Source organism: Brachionichthys hirsutus, chromosome 5 (genome assembly GCF_040956055.1).
Source record: "Brachionichthys hirsutus isolate HB-005 chromosome 5, CSIRO-AGI_Bhir_v1, whole genome shotgun sequence".
Lineage (NCBI taxonomy): Eukaryota > Metazoa > Chordata > Actinopteri > Lophiiformes > Brachionichthyidae > Brachionichthys > Brachionichthys hirsutus.
In genome coordinates, this window is record NC_090901.1 from 8,967,533 (window position 1) to 8,983,144 (window position 15,612).

The 15,612-nt window shown below is 41.1% G+C and overlaps 1 protein-coding gene across 1 annotated transcript in view; it reads left to right on the forward strand.

The window, feature by feature from the left end:
* The window catches only part of LOC137893783 (pleckstrin homology domain-containing family A member 5-like), a 53,436-nt gene that overhangs the window by 23,917 nt on the left and 13,907 nt on the right, over positions 1-15,612 (forward strand). The window contains exons 4-10 of the mRNA XM_068739218.1: positions 3,206-3,289; positions 8,417-8,537; positions 8,686-8,790; positions 9,796-9,868; positions 11,426-11,526; positions 12,682-12,797; positions 14,246-14,743. Of these exons, the coding sequence (XP_068595319.1) occupies positions 3,206-3,289; positions 8,417-8,537; positions 8,686-8,790; positions 9,796-9,868; positions 11,426-11,526; positions 12,682-12,797; positions 14,246-14,743 (1,098 nt within the window). The remainder of the gene's footprint in view (positions 1-3,205; positions 3,290-8,416; positions 8,538-8,685; positions 8,791-9,795; positions 9,869-11,425; positions 11,527-12,681; positions 12,798-14,245; positions 14,744-15,612) is intronic.

Here is a 15,612-nt window from a genome sequence, read left to right on the forward strand (position 1 = left end):
GCATAATGGTACAAATTTCAGAGAAGCCTCTACTTCTATTTTCAGGCCATTCTTGTCAGATGCATATATTTCTAGATATGGAAAAGTACCAGAAATGTTCTTCCAGCATCCGTTTTCTTCACTCAAGTTCTCATTTGATTGCAAGATGGTAGCAGCAACGCGTGCTCCTGCATTTTGTTGGAACTTTGCTTGATGAATTTGGTAGATGTGTCACACGAGCTCATATACTAGTTGTATTTTGTGGACATTTATTTTTTTCGGTGGTGGAGAGGCTGTCTTGGGTTTGCCTTTGTATTAGAAACTGTAGATGTTTGCTTCACGTAATGATTGAAATTTCTGTTTCACAAGGAGATGTTTAAGGAAGCAATCCCTCTGCCTAATGAGGAACAGTTCTCACATGTTAGCCTCAAGTTGAAGAGTCACATTCAAGATTGGTTTTCCATGACTAGGTTTACACATCAGCCTTCCCCACAGTAACTCCCTGCTTTTTCTTAATAACTCTAATCTGCCGCGATCTTTCAATCAGGGCTTTCATTTCTTCAAGATGGGGGGCTTGTTTCCATGGCTCTGAAATCTTCTTGAATCAGCTGTCACCTTGACATACTCTGCACACAGCCGCAGCTGCTTGGAGATGGCTGCTAATTGAATTGTGTCTGGGGGGGGGGAAGAAATCAGATTTGTTGGCCAAATGAGCAGCTGTTTACTGTGGTTAAGTAAAAAGGTCTGAGCCGGTGAAAGTCTCAGCTTACAGCTGCAGCTACTGGGTGTGTTTTGTGTTCTTTATAATTATATATTTATATCAGTGATATCTGCCCAGATGAGGCAACAACATTGCATTAGTCCATTTTGTGATGGCACATTGCTTCGCTTTGCTGGCTGCATTTCATTTGGACTCTCTGGGACTGCAAAGCCCCTGGTTTGTTGTTGTTATTTCTGCTCCTGCACTCATGCCCACTCCCAAACTGCCTATTCTGCTTATTCAGCTCAGCTTTTGTGGGGAGGGCCTTTCAATTCAGTCAATGTTCATGTAATGCAGAGGACTACTGCAGCCAAACTCTGTCCTCAGCTAAGACTGCTCGCCTTGTAAACCGTTTCATCATTGCTCATTGGTCTTGTAAATTCCCTCCTGTGTAATAGGATTAGATTCATGTGCATTAACAGGATGATTAATTATCACTGAAAGGCTCTGCTCGGTGCATTGTGCTTGGATTTTTTGGGAGATGCAGCACTAGGTTTTCTTATAATATATGATGTGTGTGATACCTGTAATATGGAGCTCCTTTCATGGAGTCACAGAAAACCCAAACTATGATAAATACTTAAATAGAAAAGCACTCAGATAGCACAGACCTCAGACATGAATGTGTAGTGTTGTTTGGTCTTGGTTGGAGGCATTCACTTCCATTTTAAATAGATGTGATTTATCATCAGTCAGATTATTCCTAGCATTCTTATTGGTCGCACAGCTCAGGAGAGGAGAGGTCTCTTTGGGGCTTTGAGTTCACAGATTAACTAAACAAGACAGATGGCTAGACAAAGTGTTTGCCTCTCACCTTTTGAAATAATACCAGTTGAAAATTAAAATTGTAGTTTTCTAGTGAATTACTTCCTCTGGAGAATCAGACGGAACTGCAAAACTCTCTCAGGATCCTTTTTTGGACCGTCGGTTGATTGTGGTTAATCTGTAGTAGAATGGGAGTGAGGGATCAGAGACCCCACCCGGAACAATAAAAGCTAAGCCTGTGAAATGTTTACCCCAGACCTTAAGCTCTCCATTACTGCAGCTCACTGTTAATTGTTCTTGACCGGATGGTCCAGAACCCATAAAACTGCCCAGCCTTCCTAACTGAAGGTTGGTTAGCTCTCGCAGGCGCTCCTAGTCCCCTCCTTTACACAGGTCCGAGGTCAAGAAGCAAGGAATCTCCTGGTGCATTTCAGGAAGAAATTTGATGTAGCCCTGGGTCATTGTCAACTATTTTGCGGATGACATTGTATTTCAGAATTTATTTTTGGAGTGTACTAACGCACTTTTATGCATGAAATGGAAAAAAGATGTATCAGGATAATATGTATCATTTATTTTCTTACAAATGCTTAATTCTGCATTATTTCAACCCTTGAATTTATTTACAAGCTTTACCACTCATACAGTACTAGTAATGACTAGGGGAAATTAAGATACTAAAACAACAATGCAAAAGAATCAAATGTATAAAACTCCATGAACATATTTGATCTCTCTTTCTGAGCTAAAAGATGGGGAACTATCAGATAGAACCCTAATTATGAAATTCCTTTTACAGTCCCGCATTACATCATTCTTTCCTACCAATTCTGTGTATATAAGACTTTCCCCCCTTCCTCTGTAATGTGTAGCGGACCTCTGTACTGAACAGTACAGGCATGTGTGAGAGGATACCAAAGAAAAATGGTGCCGTTGGTCTGCTCCAATACCGCACTAAGACCTCTGCTGCCAACAGTGCCTCCAGTAATTACAGACCGGAGCAGTGGAGACCACTGCTCTCCTGGCTAAACTGAAACTAAACCCCCATTTTTTGCTTGGTATTTGCTCTTCTCTGTGCATGAATACCCCATGTTTAAAAAGTGTTATTTTTGGGCCGTAGCTTGACTCTCTAGTGTTTATAGTCCTGCTTGAGCTGAACTGTAAAATGACCGTCTAGCTCTAGCACGTAAAACCAGTCGTAGCTTTTAAGACTGCTGTTGACACTGTATACCTCTTCTCTCATCACTCGATGTCTTTTTTAATCTCCTGTGTTGCTTTTCCATGGCTCTACTTTTACGATATAAAGCTGATAAATTTAATTTAATGTCAACCTTGTATTAAACAGTCCAATTGATATTATTCTGGCAGTGTTGAAACAAACATTTGATTTAGCGTTTAGAGGGAGGGGATTATATAACGAAGCTCATTTCGCTGCAATTTCCATCATCAAACGACGTTATTAAATGTGAAATGGACTTTTTAATGATTTATGAAGTTTGCCACACCCAAATCTTAGCCTGGACGATTTTTTTTAACCCATAACATTCACAATGAATCACAGTATGTGCACATCCCCTTTAATTTGGCTCTTTTTCCAAGTGAAATTTGCTATTCAACTTATTTTTAATGGTATGCCTGCAGTGTTTTACAAAATTGATAACTTATATTTCACTTTCTCCTTCTTCTTACTATCCTTAATAGTCACAATGAGCGGAAGGTGACCTGCAAGCATCCTGTCTCAAGTAAATCCTCTCAAGACAACTGCATCTTTGTTATCAACGAACAGTAAGTCTCTTGTTTTTGCTTTCAGAATGCGACTGGGTAGCGTTTTCTGAGTACTACAGTAGGATGCTGCAGGTTGTGGTGTTGAGGCAGTACTCCACAAGTATTATTATATTGCTCACTCAGTAATATGGATAATTGGATGATAGTTAGTGTCCTTCATTATGTGTTTATATAATCCTTAAATTGCATTGACTCTTTCATCACAAAAATATTAATTGTTGGTTTCATTGCAGCGTTTAAGTATAAACCTTGTGTTTTGCTAATGTCCTTGAGGGAAATTGTCCTTGGGTCTGTTCCCCCCGTCATTTAGCACAATTATTTTATTGTGCATTTGCATGCTAATAAAGACGTGTTCTGCATCAGAACATGAAAGCTCACTCTGATATGGGGTGTAGTGGCCAAAGTAAGTCGTGGAGGAGGTATTTCCCGAGGGCCGATGGGTGCCATGGGTTCAGCGGAGGTTAATAAAATGAAAAAAAATCAGAAAATGGTTGTCAGGAACCTTCAGCCCTTCTGTCGTGCTGCACTCTGTTGACACATTCTTCCCTTCGCTGTATTACTTTTACATTTCTGATATTTTTCACAGGGACGCAACATGTTCTCTCAAAATTTATATTGGGAAAATATAATTTATCATTATGAAATCTGCATAACCGATCTGTCAGAAGTCAAGCTTGGTAAAGCAACATTCTGATGATGTGCTTGATGCTGTTTTTAAGATAACTGCATTACAAAGCATTCCATTCAACAGTTGGATGCTTATTTTACCAAAACTAATGATCTTTACTTTTCTGTGAAGATTCTTCACTCTGGAGGAGTTATTAAAGGCAAGGACGGATTTAGGCTGCCAAAGGGATAAAGAGGCCGGCCTGAAAATGACTGCTTAATCTGCTCGATGCTTCCAGTTAATCCACAGCACAAAATTTACTGTAAATCTGACTGTAGTTTTAGTCCCAGTCAAATATAACAATTTAGGAAGTTATTCCTCCTTAAAACATATTTCATATTGATGATCTATAACAGCAAACATGAAGTATGATTACTACAGATGAAAGACAACACCGGTGCAGATGTGAAACTACAAACTGTACTATATTTTCTACTGCATTTGCACCCCAGTCCTGGAATGAAGCGAAATTCTGCCGTGATGTGTGAAACTTATTTACACATCTGTGATGAATTGTGCAATTGTGAAAGGGTGGGGCAGCTTCCAGTGAAGAGAAGCAGATATACTGTAGCTGTTTCATACGGGATTAACCACTGTTACTCGATCAGGACAGGCTCTGCATTGTCTGCTCAGTATGGCTCCACCTCCAGGTTTAAAAAAGGTTTTATGCAAACGTTGTTGGAGCCCAAAGACAACCAGAGCAAGTGAACTGATGATTACAAAGCGCTCAGTGTGAGTTGGTCAACGTGAGGTCATTGCAGACGGGGGGAGAAATTTGTGGCACAAACACACTTTTTGTTATTAAGAGATTAATTTAAGACTTTACCTTAACATCGGCCTTTTCTAATCAATTTTAGGATTGCTCATTACTGACTTAAGGACATATACACCTACAGACACGTCCAGGTTGAAGCCCGCCTCTCGCCCAAAGTCAGCTGGGATAGGCACCAGCACCCCCCCCCCGTGACCCTGCACAGGAAAGGGTTATGGAAAATCAATGAATATACAAATGCATAGACATCTGGCATACATTCTGAGCTACACGGCCCAGACCCGCCTTGGTTTCACTCACCAGGGTGAATGTCAGCCTCAGCATTCCTCTGGCATTGCTCTCTACATGTCTGTGCATATTTTTAGTCCACATGGTCATGTGCAGACTGTTTGCATGTAAAAATGTTTAGACGTACATTGAACATATCTAAAGAAATACAAACTTTATTCAAGATCACAGCGTATAGTGTAATCTGGGTTAGATGTCATGGTAACATCAAACAACAAACCATGCAGTTTGATGTGTGTTAAATCATTAGAAAGAACTACATTATTTTTGTTTATATACCCAATTGTAATGGCAACAGGTATTCATTTTAAAATGAAAAATCATAATTATTAATGTTTGTAAAATCAATGCAGTCATTTTTTGGATCTGATGTTTGCCTCATTTGTCAACATATTTATGAACTTTCATTCTGACCAAACGTCTTTCCTGTTTTGTACAGTGAATTGTGGAACGTTGTGTTATCCAACATTTAGCAAGTAATAATTTACTGTTCTATTCAAATGAGCGTGTTTTTTACATGTTTGTAAATCACTCGACCCGGCTGCCGCTGTGTCGCACTCTCCAAACAGACTGTGGGTGTTTTGAATGCTGTGTTACCTGATGGCCTACCATGCATTGTATTCCAATAACCCTGTACTGTCTGAACCGTTAGCGCTTCATAGACAATTAAGATGAAAGCAAACAGCAGAGAGATGATTGCTAGCTGTTCCTGAGCTGAAGGTCAGACTTGGTGAAATATTTTATGGCACTTCCGTTCAGTCTCCTTTGTTGCTAATTTTCTGATTTCTAATTAGGAATTAAAATGGCATAATATAATAAACATGGTTTTGATGCTGAAGCTGTAGTAGCGAACAACGCTCCATAATAAAAACCAAGCAGCATGTATAAAATGTTTTTATGTATATAAACTTGAAACTAAATCCATACCTTCGACCATGAAGTGTGTGTGTGTGTATATATAAACAAAAAAAATGGTCGGGGGCCAGGGGACCAGTTAAGATCAGACCTCTGTCTTGAAAATTGGTCAAAATGAATGAAGATGGCTGCACTGGAAATGGCTGGCACTGAATTAGTTAAACACTTAAAATCCTTATTTGGATTATTAAGACTTTCCTGAATAAAGTTGCAAAATGCATCACAGAAACTGAAAATAAAAACAGTAGAACCTTGGCTCTCAAACGACTCGGTAGTCGTACCGTAGTTTAAAATGCCTCGGAAGTCACAGAGATTTTCGGAGTTCAAACACACAAGTGGAGCTGAGGTGACCCAAAGACACGCGAAGAGATGAAATAAGAGAAAAGCGTATATGACAAGAACAGAGCGATTTAAAGTGCAGTCATCTGAGAAGTCATGTGTAATTTCTTATGGAGTCAAGTTTTGAGTGAGTCACTAAATACAATATATAATGTGGGTGCTGGGCCATTTTAAAAGCAGGGCGGAGGAGCTGGGGAAGCCACAGGAACCACAGAGGCAGCAGCTGGATGGGCTGGAGCTTCATCTAATAGACATAAAGCTTGTAGAAGTTACCTCCCCAAATGGGTTGAACTGCCTCTGGCCTGGACGGCTGGTTCCTGTTCCTCAGAGGCGCTGGTGTGTTCTGTAGCACAGTATAACATTCACAATGGGTAGGGGTAAATATTTGAAGGAATATTACTTAAATTGAACACATCCCAAACTTAACACTTGAACGGCCGCTCTTCCTTTACTGTGAGACTGATGCAGGCTTCTGTCATGACGCAGTGGCGTAGAGCACTTAAATCTCTGGTAGAAAGATTCTCCCAGGGAAAGGGAAGCGTTTGATTTGCAGCTCCCTCAACCATCGGATTGTGCAGCTGGAGGGCAACTGTTTCTCTGCCTGTGTGTCGGCCGTGAGAGGGACATGACACAACCTGTCCATGTGTTGCCTTGCAGATAGATGCCTGCATAATGGAATTCTATTTAAAGAAGCTCGAATGCCTGGAAAACTTGTGCGCAATTATCTTGTATATAAACTAAGCCATATGACTTGGCCAAACTAAATGTCTTTCTCAGCTTTAAAAGTAGAAAAAGTAGTAAAATAATTTAGTCTCAGCAAAGTAATACTGTGACCGAATACTAAAAATAAACTATCTAATATTTTTTCCTGATATGTCAACAGGTTTTGCAGTCCAGATTGGACCCAAGGGCCTCTAATTGTCGATTCCCTGAAAAAGAGCATGGAAAAAAGGGAATATTTTTCCAACAGAATAGACAATCCAGTTTCTCAAACCTCCAGGTTTCCCCCTATCACTGGAGGTGAAACTACTTGGAGCTCATTTTCTGGCCGACCTCATTAGATGAAGTAAATCTCAATGGCTATTTATTCTGCATAAGCACCTATTTTATAGTGACTTAAATATTGTATGCTTTTCAATCCCAAGAGTGCATCAGTCACTCGTTCGACTTGCTCGTTTTCTTCTCCAGGGATGCCTCGCCTCGCCGCTGAACCACCTCAAATATTAGTCAATTAAGACGGCAAGTGATGAGGGAAAAAAAAATCTGTGTGAAGCATCGCATCGAACTAATAAGCACAACACTTTGTTGCTATTTCTCGTAACACAACATATTACCGGTACTCATGATACAATTGCAAGTGAGACAAAGCCACTCTGTCATTGTTATTTTGTTGCCGTGTCATTTTTAAGGGTGCAGGCACTGTCAGAATCGTTGCTATGCAGCATGGGAAAGAAAATCCTGTGTTTCCTGCAACATGATGCCTTCCCTTCCGAACCCTTAACCTGTCTGTATGCCTTTATTATTATAGTGTGTGTATATATATATATATATATATATATAGTCTCCTGTAGTCAGCTGGGATTGGCTCCAGCAACATCCGTGACCTGCAAGGTGGATAAAGCGGCTGCAGATGAGACGATAGAATGTTGTCTCATCTACAAGGCAGAGGATAGATGGACGGATTGAATGTAAGATATACGAATGTTAGATCATTGATAAATTGGGCAGGTTATAGGGAGATTATTATCCAGCGACCTATAATTAAGATATCAGAAATTTACACTTGTTTAATTCTCTCGAGACAACAAATTGGTTCCTCTTCTTGACTAATGTATGACATATTCTACACGGACCAGAAACCATTCATTTCACAAATCTTTGAATTCATCCTGTCAACATTTTTGATGAAAAATGTTTTCAGTGGCATCCTGACTTGATTCGTTGCTGCAATTTAAAATGTTAGGTAGACTTTACAGAGCACTTGAACCGGCCAGTTGACATGGGGGGAGTATTTGACTTGTTTCATATACCCATGTTCCAATGTCATTATATAGAGTAACGGTATGAAGAATGATTGGGGAATAAACAATGAGGTCCATCTTTCAGCGGTTATATGAATTGTATATGAATGTTTTCTTTTGTTTAGATCCGCCACAAAAGCGACGGCGAATGAGAAGAAGGAACGCCCAATAAACACCATGAGTGAAGCCTCCAACTACAAAGGCACCTCAGACTATGCTACAAATTCTAGTAGCCCTGCGGGAAGAGTGAGTGACAAACATAAAGACAGGATTATTGTGCATATCACAAATGTAAAAAAAAAAAAACTATGGAAAACTGACTTGACTATCTGGAAAACCGATATCAGTGGATTGGGCCTTCTGTCCTGTTAAGTCTTTCGTCTTGTGTTTGCAGCCCTCAAGACCTTCCAAAAAAGTTCATAACTTTGGGAAGAGATCCAACTCCATCAGGAGGAATCCCAATGCCCCAATAATCAAGAGAAACTGGCTTTACAAACAGGTGAGCAAGAAGAGGAAAAGAAAATCCAGTTAATGGTGAAGGGAAACGGGGGTTCTCGTGGCAGCTCTTGACCAGACAGGATTCTCTTCTGCTTCTTAAGTGGGAGACTCACTTAGTTTTAATTGCAGCCTCCTGGTGCAGCTTAGCGAACACACTATGGCTTCCTTTTGGTGTAGCGGCCAGCAACTATTTCTTTGGGGAACACAGTCAGGGAGATCATCAAGGAAAAGACTCAAAACTCTGCTACATGGAATAAAAGCAGGATTTGTGCTTTTCTTTTCCTGCCTCTTTGAAACCTGGCATCTATTGAGGCCCTTGGCTGAGATGAAGCCACAGAACTTCACTGGATCCAGCAGGAGAGCAAAATGCTACGATGATTGATGTCACCGTGAAAGCTTTATTTTTCTCTGATCGAGATCTGACGGAACGTTTTGATCATCTCTGTCAGCACAATGTAAAATAAGTACGTAACACCTTCTCTGAAGAGAAGGAAGCTGATCAGACACAATGAGTCCCAGTGTTTCTATTTCCTATTCTGATATGTCTTCATGAGAATACGGAGGTAATATCTAGATGCGGTACTTTTGATACTAATGTGTTTAACATGCTGGGTCATAGAAGAGTTCTTTGACCATAATGACAGAGTTATTTGAGAGACTGCCCTTTCAACTTTGGCCTCCGGGTCAAGTGTGCAATTAAGTAGTCTGGCCAGGCATTCTGAATAGAATAGAATAGAATAGCACTTTATTGTTATTACACAGTGATGCAACAATTAATTAAATTAAGCAGGCTCTGCACAGTACAAAAAATGAGTGAATAGGGAACATAAAACCACCTTAAACCACCATAAAATCACACTTATCACAGTTTTTAAATACTGAAGAGTTACGTAAGTGACAGGATTTGTTTGACTGCTAATTGAACAAGATTTCCTTTTTTTTTTATTAAACATATGAATATATGGCATTGCTTGATGGAACTGTGTCCTATCTCTTCTGCTTTCAGGACAGCACAGGGATGAAGCTGTGGAAAAAGAGGTGGTTTGTGCTCTCTGACCTGTGCCTCTTCTACTACAGAGGTGAGTCCTCTCAGCCCAACCACCAGCACGTTTCATTAACATAGCACGGATTGTCGAACAGCAGTTCAGACCGCTTCTGCAGCTTTTTAGCCGCAGACTGTCTCTTAGCAGTAGTGTTATATTTGAATCCGAGTCCTTGAAGTGAGCAGCCAGTCAGGACCAGGTGAAGAGATGCATTTGCCATTTTTATGCGGTGTGAATGCTGCATTGATGCTGTAAACAAGTCATCTTGCTAATATGTAAAGATCCTTTTCTAATCGCATCTGATGGGCCACTGAAAAATTTCCTTGTGATCATCATATTTCATGATCTGTAACTTATTATTCTGTAATTTGGAGAAGGCAGTAAAAACTTTGACTGCTAAATAAATCTGCAAATGTATTTAATGATTCAGTTAGATGTATTTTTCTCTTCATCATATGCATGTTTCTGTTTCTCAATCCAGTTCAAGTTTTATAATCATTTACTAAAATCTATTTCTCTTTCTTAACCTTTCTCTTCGCTACTCTTTTTTTTATGATGCTTTTAGCTGAGCGTCTAATGCTGGGTCATTTCAATCTCTCTCGGGAAGATAGTGTGCCAGAATATTGTTGCAACTGGGTGCAGAGATCATTAGAGAGCTTTCCTATTGGAATTCTTTTTATTGAATACTGCAAATCATTGCGGCGTTAAGATAAGTCTGTCCTGGCACAAGTCCACATATTGCAGTGCCCCCTGCTCACTCGATACGATGCAGTCGTTTCAGCCGACCGGGATCACATCCAGTCTGTGTTTGTTCTGGCGTCTACCAGTCCTGTCGCCTGCTTTCCGCCCACTGACTGACAAAAGCCACAGACAGCAGCCGACACACATGCTAAGAAATTCATTCGTCAGCAGAGAGTGGGCGAGGTCATGAACTGCTCTTCAACTAGACTTCAAATGCTATTTGCTGTAGTTAAGAGACTACAGTATTCTTGTGCTGCCTGATATTTGCTTATCTCTGACGACTGTCCTGTAAAATCCTCTGCATTTGTGTCTGTTCGAGAGAGACGCCGGGTGGTTGCATTTTTAGCTGATGCTGGTGAAGAGATAATTGCATCAGTCTGTCAGACTTCAGCTCTCAGTTGTTCCCCCAAACATAATTCACGATGAACATTATTCACACTAGTTACTACCAGTATGTGTTAACTGACTTTTACATAGCACCCCAAGTCAAAACACGCACACATACCAAACAGAAAGAGAGATTTTGGATTGCAGCAGCCCCTTCCCATATCTCTTTGGTTCCCCCTCCCTATTTTGGGTAATCAGCGCAGACTGCTTACATCAAATTAAGAAGTTAAGCAATGTTTTGCGCAAGACTAGGTCTAACCAGCACACCCACCCTTCATCCCCACCACCCAATCAAGAGCCTTCATTGTCAGTGTAGAGCCCTGTCTGTAAATGAAAGGAGGATTAGCGCAGGCTCATATTTTCCACCTTTTCCTCATTTAGTTTTTGCCTCTTAATCACAAACAAAAGGATGACAAAGATATTGTACGCACTCATGCATTGCGTTGCCTCTGTTTCTCTCTGCAGATGAGAAAGAGGAGGGGATACTTGGCAGCATCCTCCTACCGAGCTTTCACGTGTCCATGCTCTCTGTGGACGATCACATTAATAGAAAATATGCCTTCAAGGTCGGTGCATGTTTTCATTACTGTTTAGATGCACATTACATGGTTGAGTACATTTAGACAATAGAAAAGTAAATACTAGTAGTACCCTAGTAAAATAAGATTATATCAGCTGAATGTGCCAAACAGTTAATGGCCGGATGAAGGGGAGACTTTCTTTATGCTATGGGACTTTTTAAATTCCAGTGAGGGTTTTCTTTGCTTTTATTGTGATTTGTCTAAAATGGCCAACAGGTGAAGGTAACGCCAGTCATCTTTTAAAACTGGAGCTGCACACCACTAAGGCTAAGACAGCAAGAGTGATAGGAATGTGCTGGAGTATTATAACAGTGAAATACACTCTCATGTCTCCTACAACTGAAATTTCAGTGAGGCGGACCTACTTTATTGGCCCTTAGAAGTGTGCAGTGTTTGACTGTGGGTCTTTCATAAACCTTAAGAGATAACAGAGTGGAGCTGCCAAACAGACGCCCAGGAGTCTGTTCAAGGTCTCTCCAACCACACGGCCCACTCCTTTTCCAACTTAACCGAAAGGGAGATGGAGTTGAGGCAAAGTGATAAATACAAGAACATGGTCCTGCCGCTTCAGTTTCCCTTGATTATCTCAAGAACGGAATGTATTTCAGTTGCTGCGGCTGCAATGGCCGCATCATTAAAGATGACTCATTTCTCAAGATTATTCAGAAATGAAGATGACAATGTTATCTGGACATTGGTAAACAGGATGCTTAGGTTGCTCACTAACCAATCTGTTTTTCTCTTTCTGTCTGGCTGTAACAACAATGTGTTTGTTCACTGCAAGCAAAAAAGCGCCACTGTGGAACAATGCGTCTGTGAAAAAATGCATTGCATGGTAAGCCCTACAGATTTGTGGCAGATTGAATGTCCTCCGTCAATGGTATGCTTGAAACTACTGATGCACATAGACGAGAGTATTTCACAAGTTACCAGTATTTTTTGCTAGTACCTCTAAAGAACTACGACATGTCTCGGCAGCTCCACGTCCTTATGTAGTGGCGGATCTAGATAAAAGTAATCCTGTTATTTTATCTGGACAGTGTTGAAGCGGGAAAGCATCTCAGTGAAGTGAATGCTTCTCTCTTTCAGATGGACTGTCTGTGTGCCACTCTTCCTGATCCTGTCCCACTGTAAAAACAGGCCACACATCCCAACATGAGGACATACTATTTTTGCACTGACACAGCAAAAGAGATGGAGTCATGGATGAAAGTAATGACTGACGCTGCACTTGTGCATGCAGAGCCAGTCAAAAGGTTTGTACCAACAGTTTTACATAGAATCTGTCGTGTTATTGTTCTATTTGGGAAGGTGGGCGATTTCAGTGATCCATTTAAAACAGATTAAAAAAAAGGCCTTTTAGGATGGTTAACAATTACTATTGTCTTTGCATTCCTTGGTTCATTTGTCCATCTTTTTTTATTATTTTTTTACAGTAACCAAGTGCATTTTAAATCCCTATTTTAAGCTTGCTAAGTTCTTAAGCAGTTCGACACCCACTTTTGACATTTCTGCTCTGAGTTTTGTGGGAGAAGCAGCGCCTGTCTTCAAGTTATGCAACTGTTTGTTGTATTAAATGTCAAAAGTAATTATGGAGTAACAAACACAAGAATGCATGTGGGCATAAACGCTGTCGATGTAAAGGGCAGGTTTTACACACCTGTGTGTTGTCTGATCACGATCAGAGACTCATAACAGCTTTTCCTTTCTTTTTTTAAACTGTTAAATGTCTATCATTTGGCTGCCTGCCTGTCTAATGCCTTCTACATGGGCAGGCAAAGGGGGTAATGGTGAAGTGCTTTGTAATTACACAGGGCAGTAGTGCCTGAAATCAAGTGAATATCTCTGTTACAATTGGCCGGTGTAATACAGTGACGCCCATGAACAGAATTCTAATATCTGCCTTGGCTAAATGCTACCTACATTTTAATGCTATTCCCTGAACAGGAATAAATGCTATCACATCTGTTCACGATTTAATTTCTTTTATAATGTTAAAAAAAAAGAAAAGAATGAAAATATTTATTAACTTAGGTCATCTTCAAACTGGTTGATCTTTCATGGGAGTTAAATGGCTCGTATATCGAGCTGGCGGAGCCGTAAGGCTGGAGAAGACATTACGTGACTCGAGCCGCTATTCAACAGACACAAGTGGAAACTCTGAAGGAATGCCTTTCCTACTGCCCTCTTATTACTTACCCACTGAGCCGTGCTGCTAAAGGGAATTTGGCAAGCTTTGAAGCTGTGACCTTGAGTCTGTCTTCGGCCATGGAGTATTGGTGTCTTGTTACTTCAGGATACCTCCCTAAAGACCACAGCGCTCTAGATGGTCTTTTAGAGCTGGGGCAAGGGGGAACTACAAATGGATTACAAGAGTCTTAAGCAGCACTTCTGTCAAGTGTCCAAGCAGAGGCAACATTTTATTGGAGACATCTGATTTCTTTGTTGCTGCCTGGCTTTCTCTGGCAGCTGGAAGAAACATTACACACCTCCACTCATTTTTCCTTTGCTGTTTTATATTTTTAGTCGAGTTTGGAAGTGTAGTGCATTAGATCTATATTTTACACATATACTTGTTACAAGGTCTGAATCACCTTTTGTTGGTCATCTGTGACACTAAGAGGTGCCCCCCCCCCCCACAGATGATCTTATGTGTTGATTATCTAACATTATTCTTATAAGACCTTCTGTTTGTCTTAATCAGGTTGGACAGACTAAACGTAGAGCAGTGTGGGCCACACGATATCAACCAAGTGGCCAACCACAAGCCTCCGCTCACACAGCCTGAAATCCAGAAGAATGAACGCAACCGTGAGGTGGACCATGAGCACAGCGCCGCAGTCCCGTCCACCACAGCAGAAGAAGAGAGGAAACTGCAAGATGCTGAGCGTTACGGCTTCCGAAAAGAAGGGGCAGGGCGCGAGCGCCCACTCACAAAGATCAATAGTATCAAACTACAGCCAGCCCAGGTAGCCGCCAAAGCTGACGGCACCTCGCCGCAGACTTTGACGGAATCGGATGGGTCTCAGCGCACCCCTCAGGTCAATGGCTCTGGTGAGCAGTGTCCAGCTGATGGGACGGGAGTCTCTCCTCACAACGCTCACGAGCCGGACCGCTCCCTGAGTAGGACCAGTTCTATGCAGCAACTGGAGCAGTGGGTCCGCACACAAAGAGGACGCAATCAGGACGATGACACCAGGAGGTTGGTATGGTTGCATGTTTTTTTTTTTTGTAGGTTTACTTTAAAACAACCTTAATATTACAAGTATTTCATATGTGGTGCAAAAAAGAGGAAGTTTTAGGCTGTTGTGCAAGATCCCAGTTTTTGACTACCGTACTACAAAATCAGGAAGTGGAGCTTGGCTAAACTTAGTATATTAATCTATAAATGCTGATTGACCTGCATCTTAAAACAGGAGGGATTCTCATGTAATCTCTGCCTGACTGTTTATGGACTGTACACATTCAGAGTCTGACTTCCCAAAGCTTCTTAGTCCCATTTCTCCAAAGCTGCGTTGTTTAAAGTCAGAGTTGTCTCATGTGAGTTGAACTTTCTGTGTTTTAAACCCTTGGATATTGCCACTGTAGCGAGTATGAGTAAGTAGAACAGGAGATGAGAAATAGCTGAGCTGAGCGTTTAACGGGAGTTGCTGTCTGCCGCTGACCGTGCTGAGAGTTCCACTTTTAATTGGTGGAGATTAAATTCACTCCCTTGCTTTGTCTGCCTCCCTGCCTGCCCACCCATCTGTTGGAGGGCCTGTCTTTCCATATGCGTGTCAGCATTTCATTGACTGGGTTTGTTTTCACGTTTGACACAGCCTCTTTGCCGCCACTCACTTCTTGGATCAGTCCATTTTTAAAAGGGACACCCACATCTGTTATGAGCAGTGCATGAAAAATGTGATCATGGACTAAAATCACTGCAAGGTTTATATTTTCACTGCAGCTGTGGTCCTCTGTGATAAGTGTGTACACACCCATAACATTTTCTCTCGGTTCCTTTCATTCTTCCGTCTCTGTTTGTCATTACACACAAGTCCTCCAGAGTGATATTTATATTTATATTTTTTT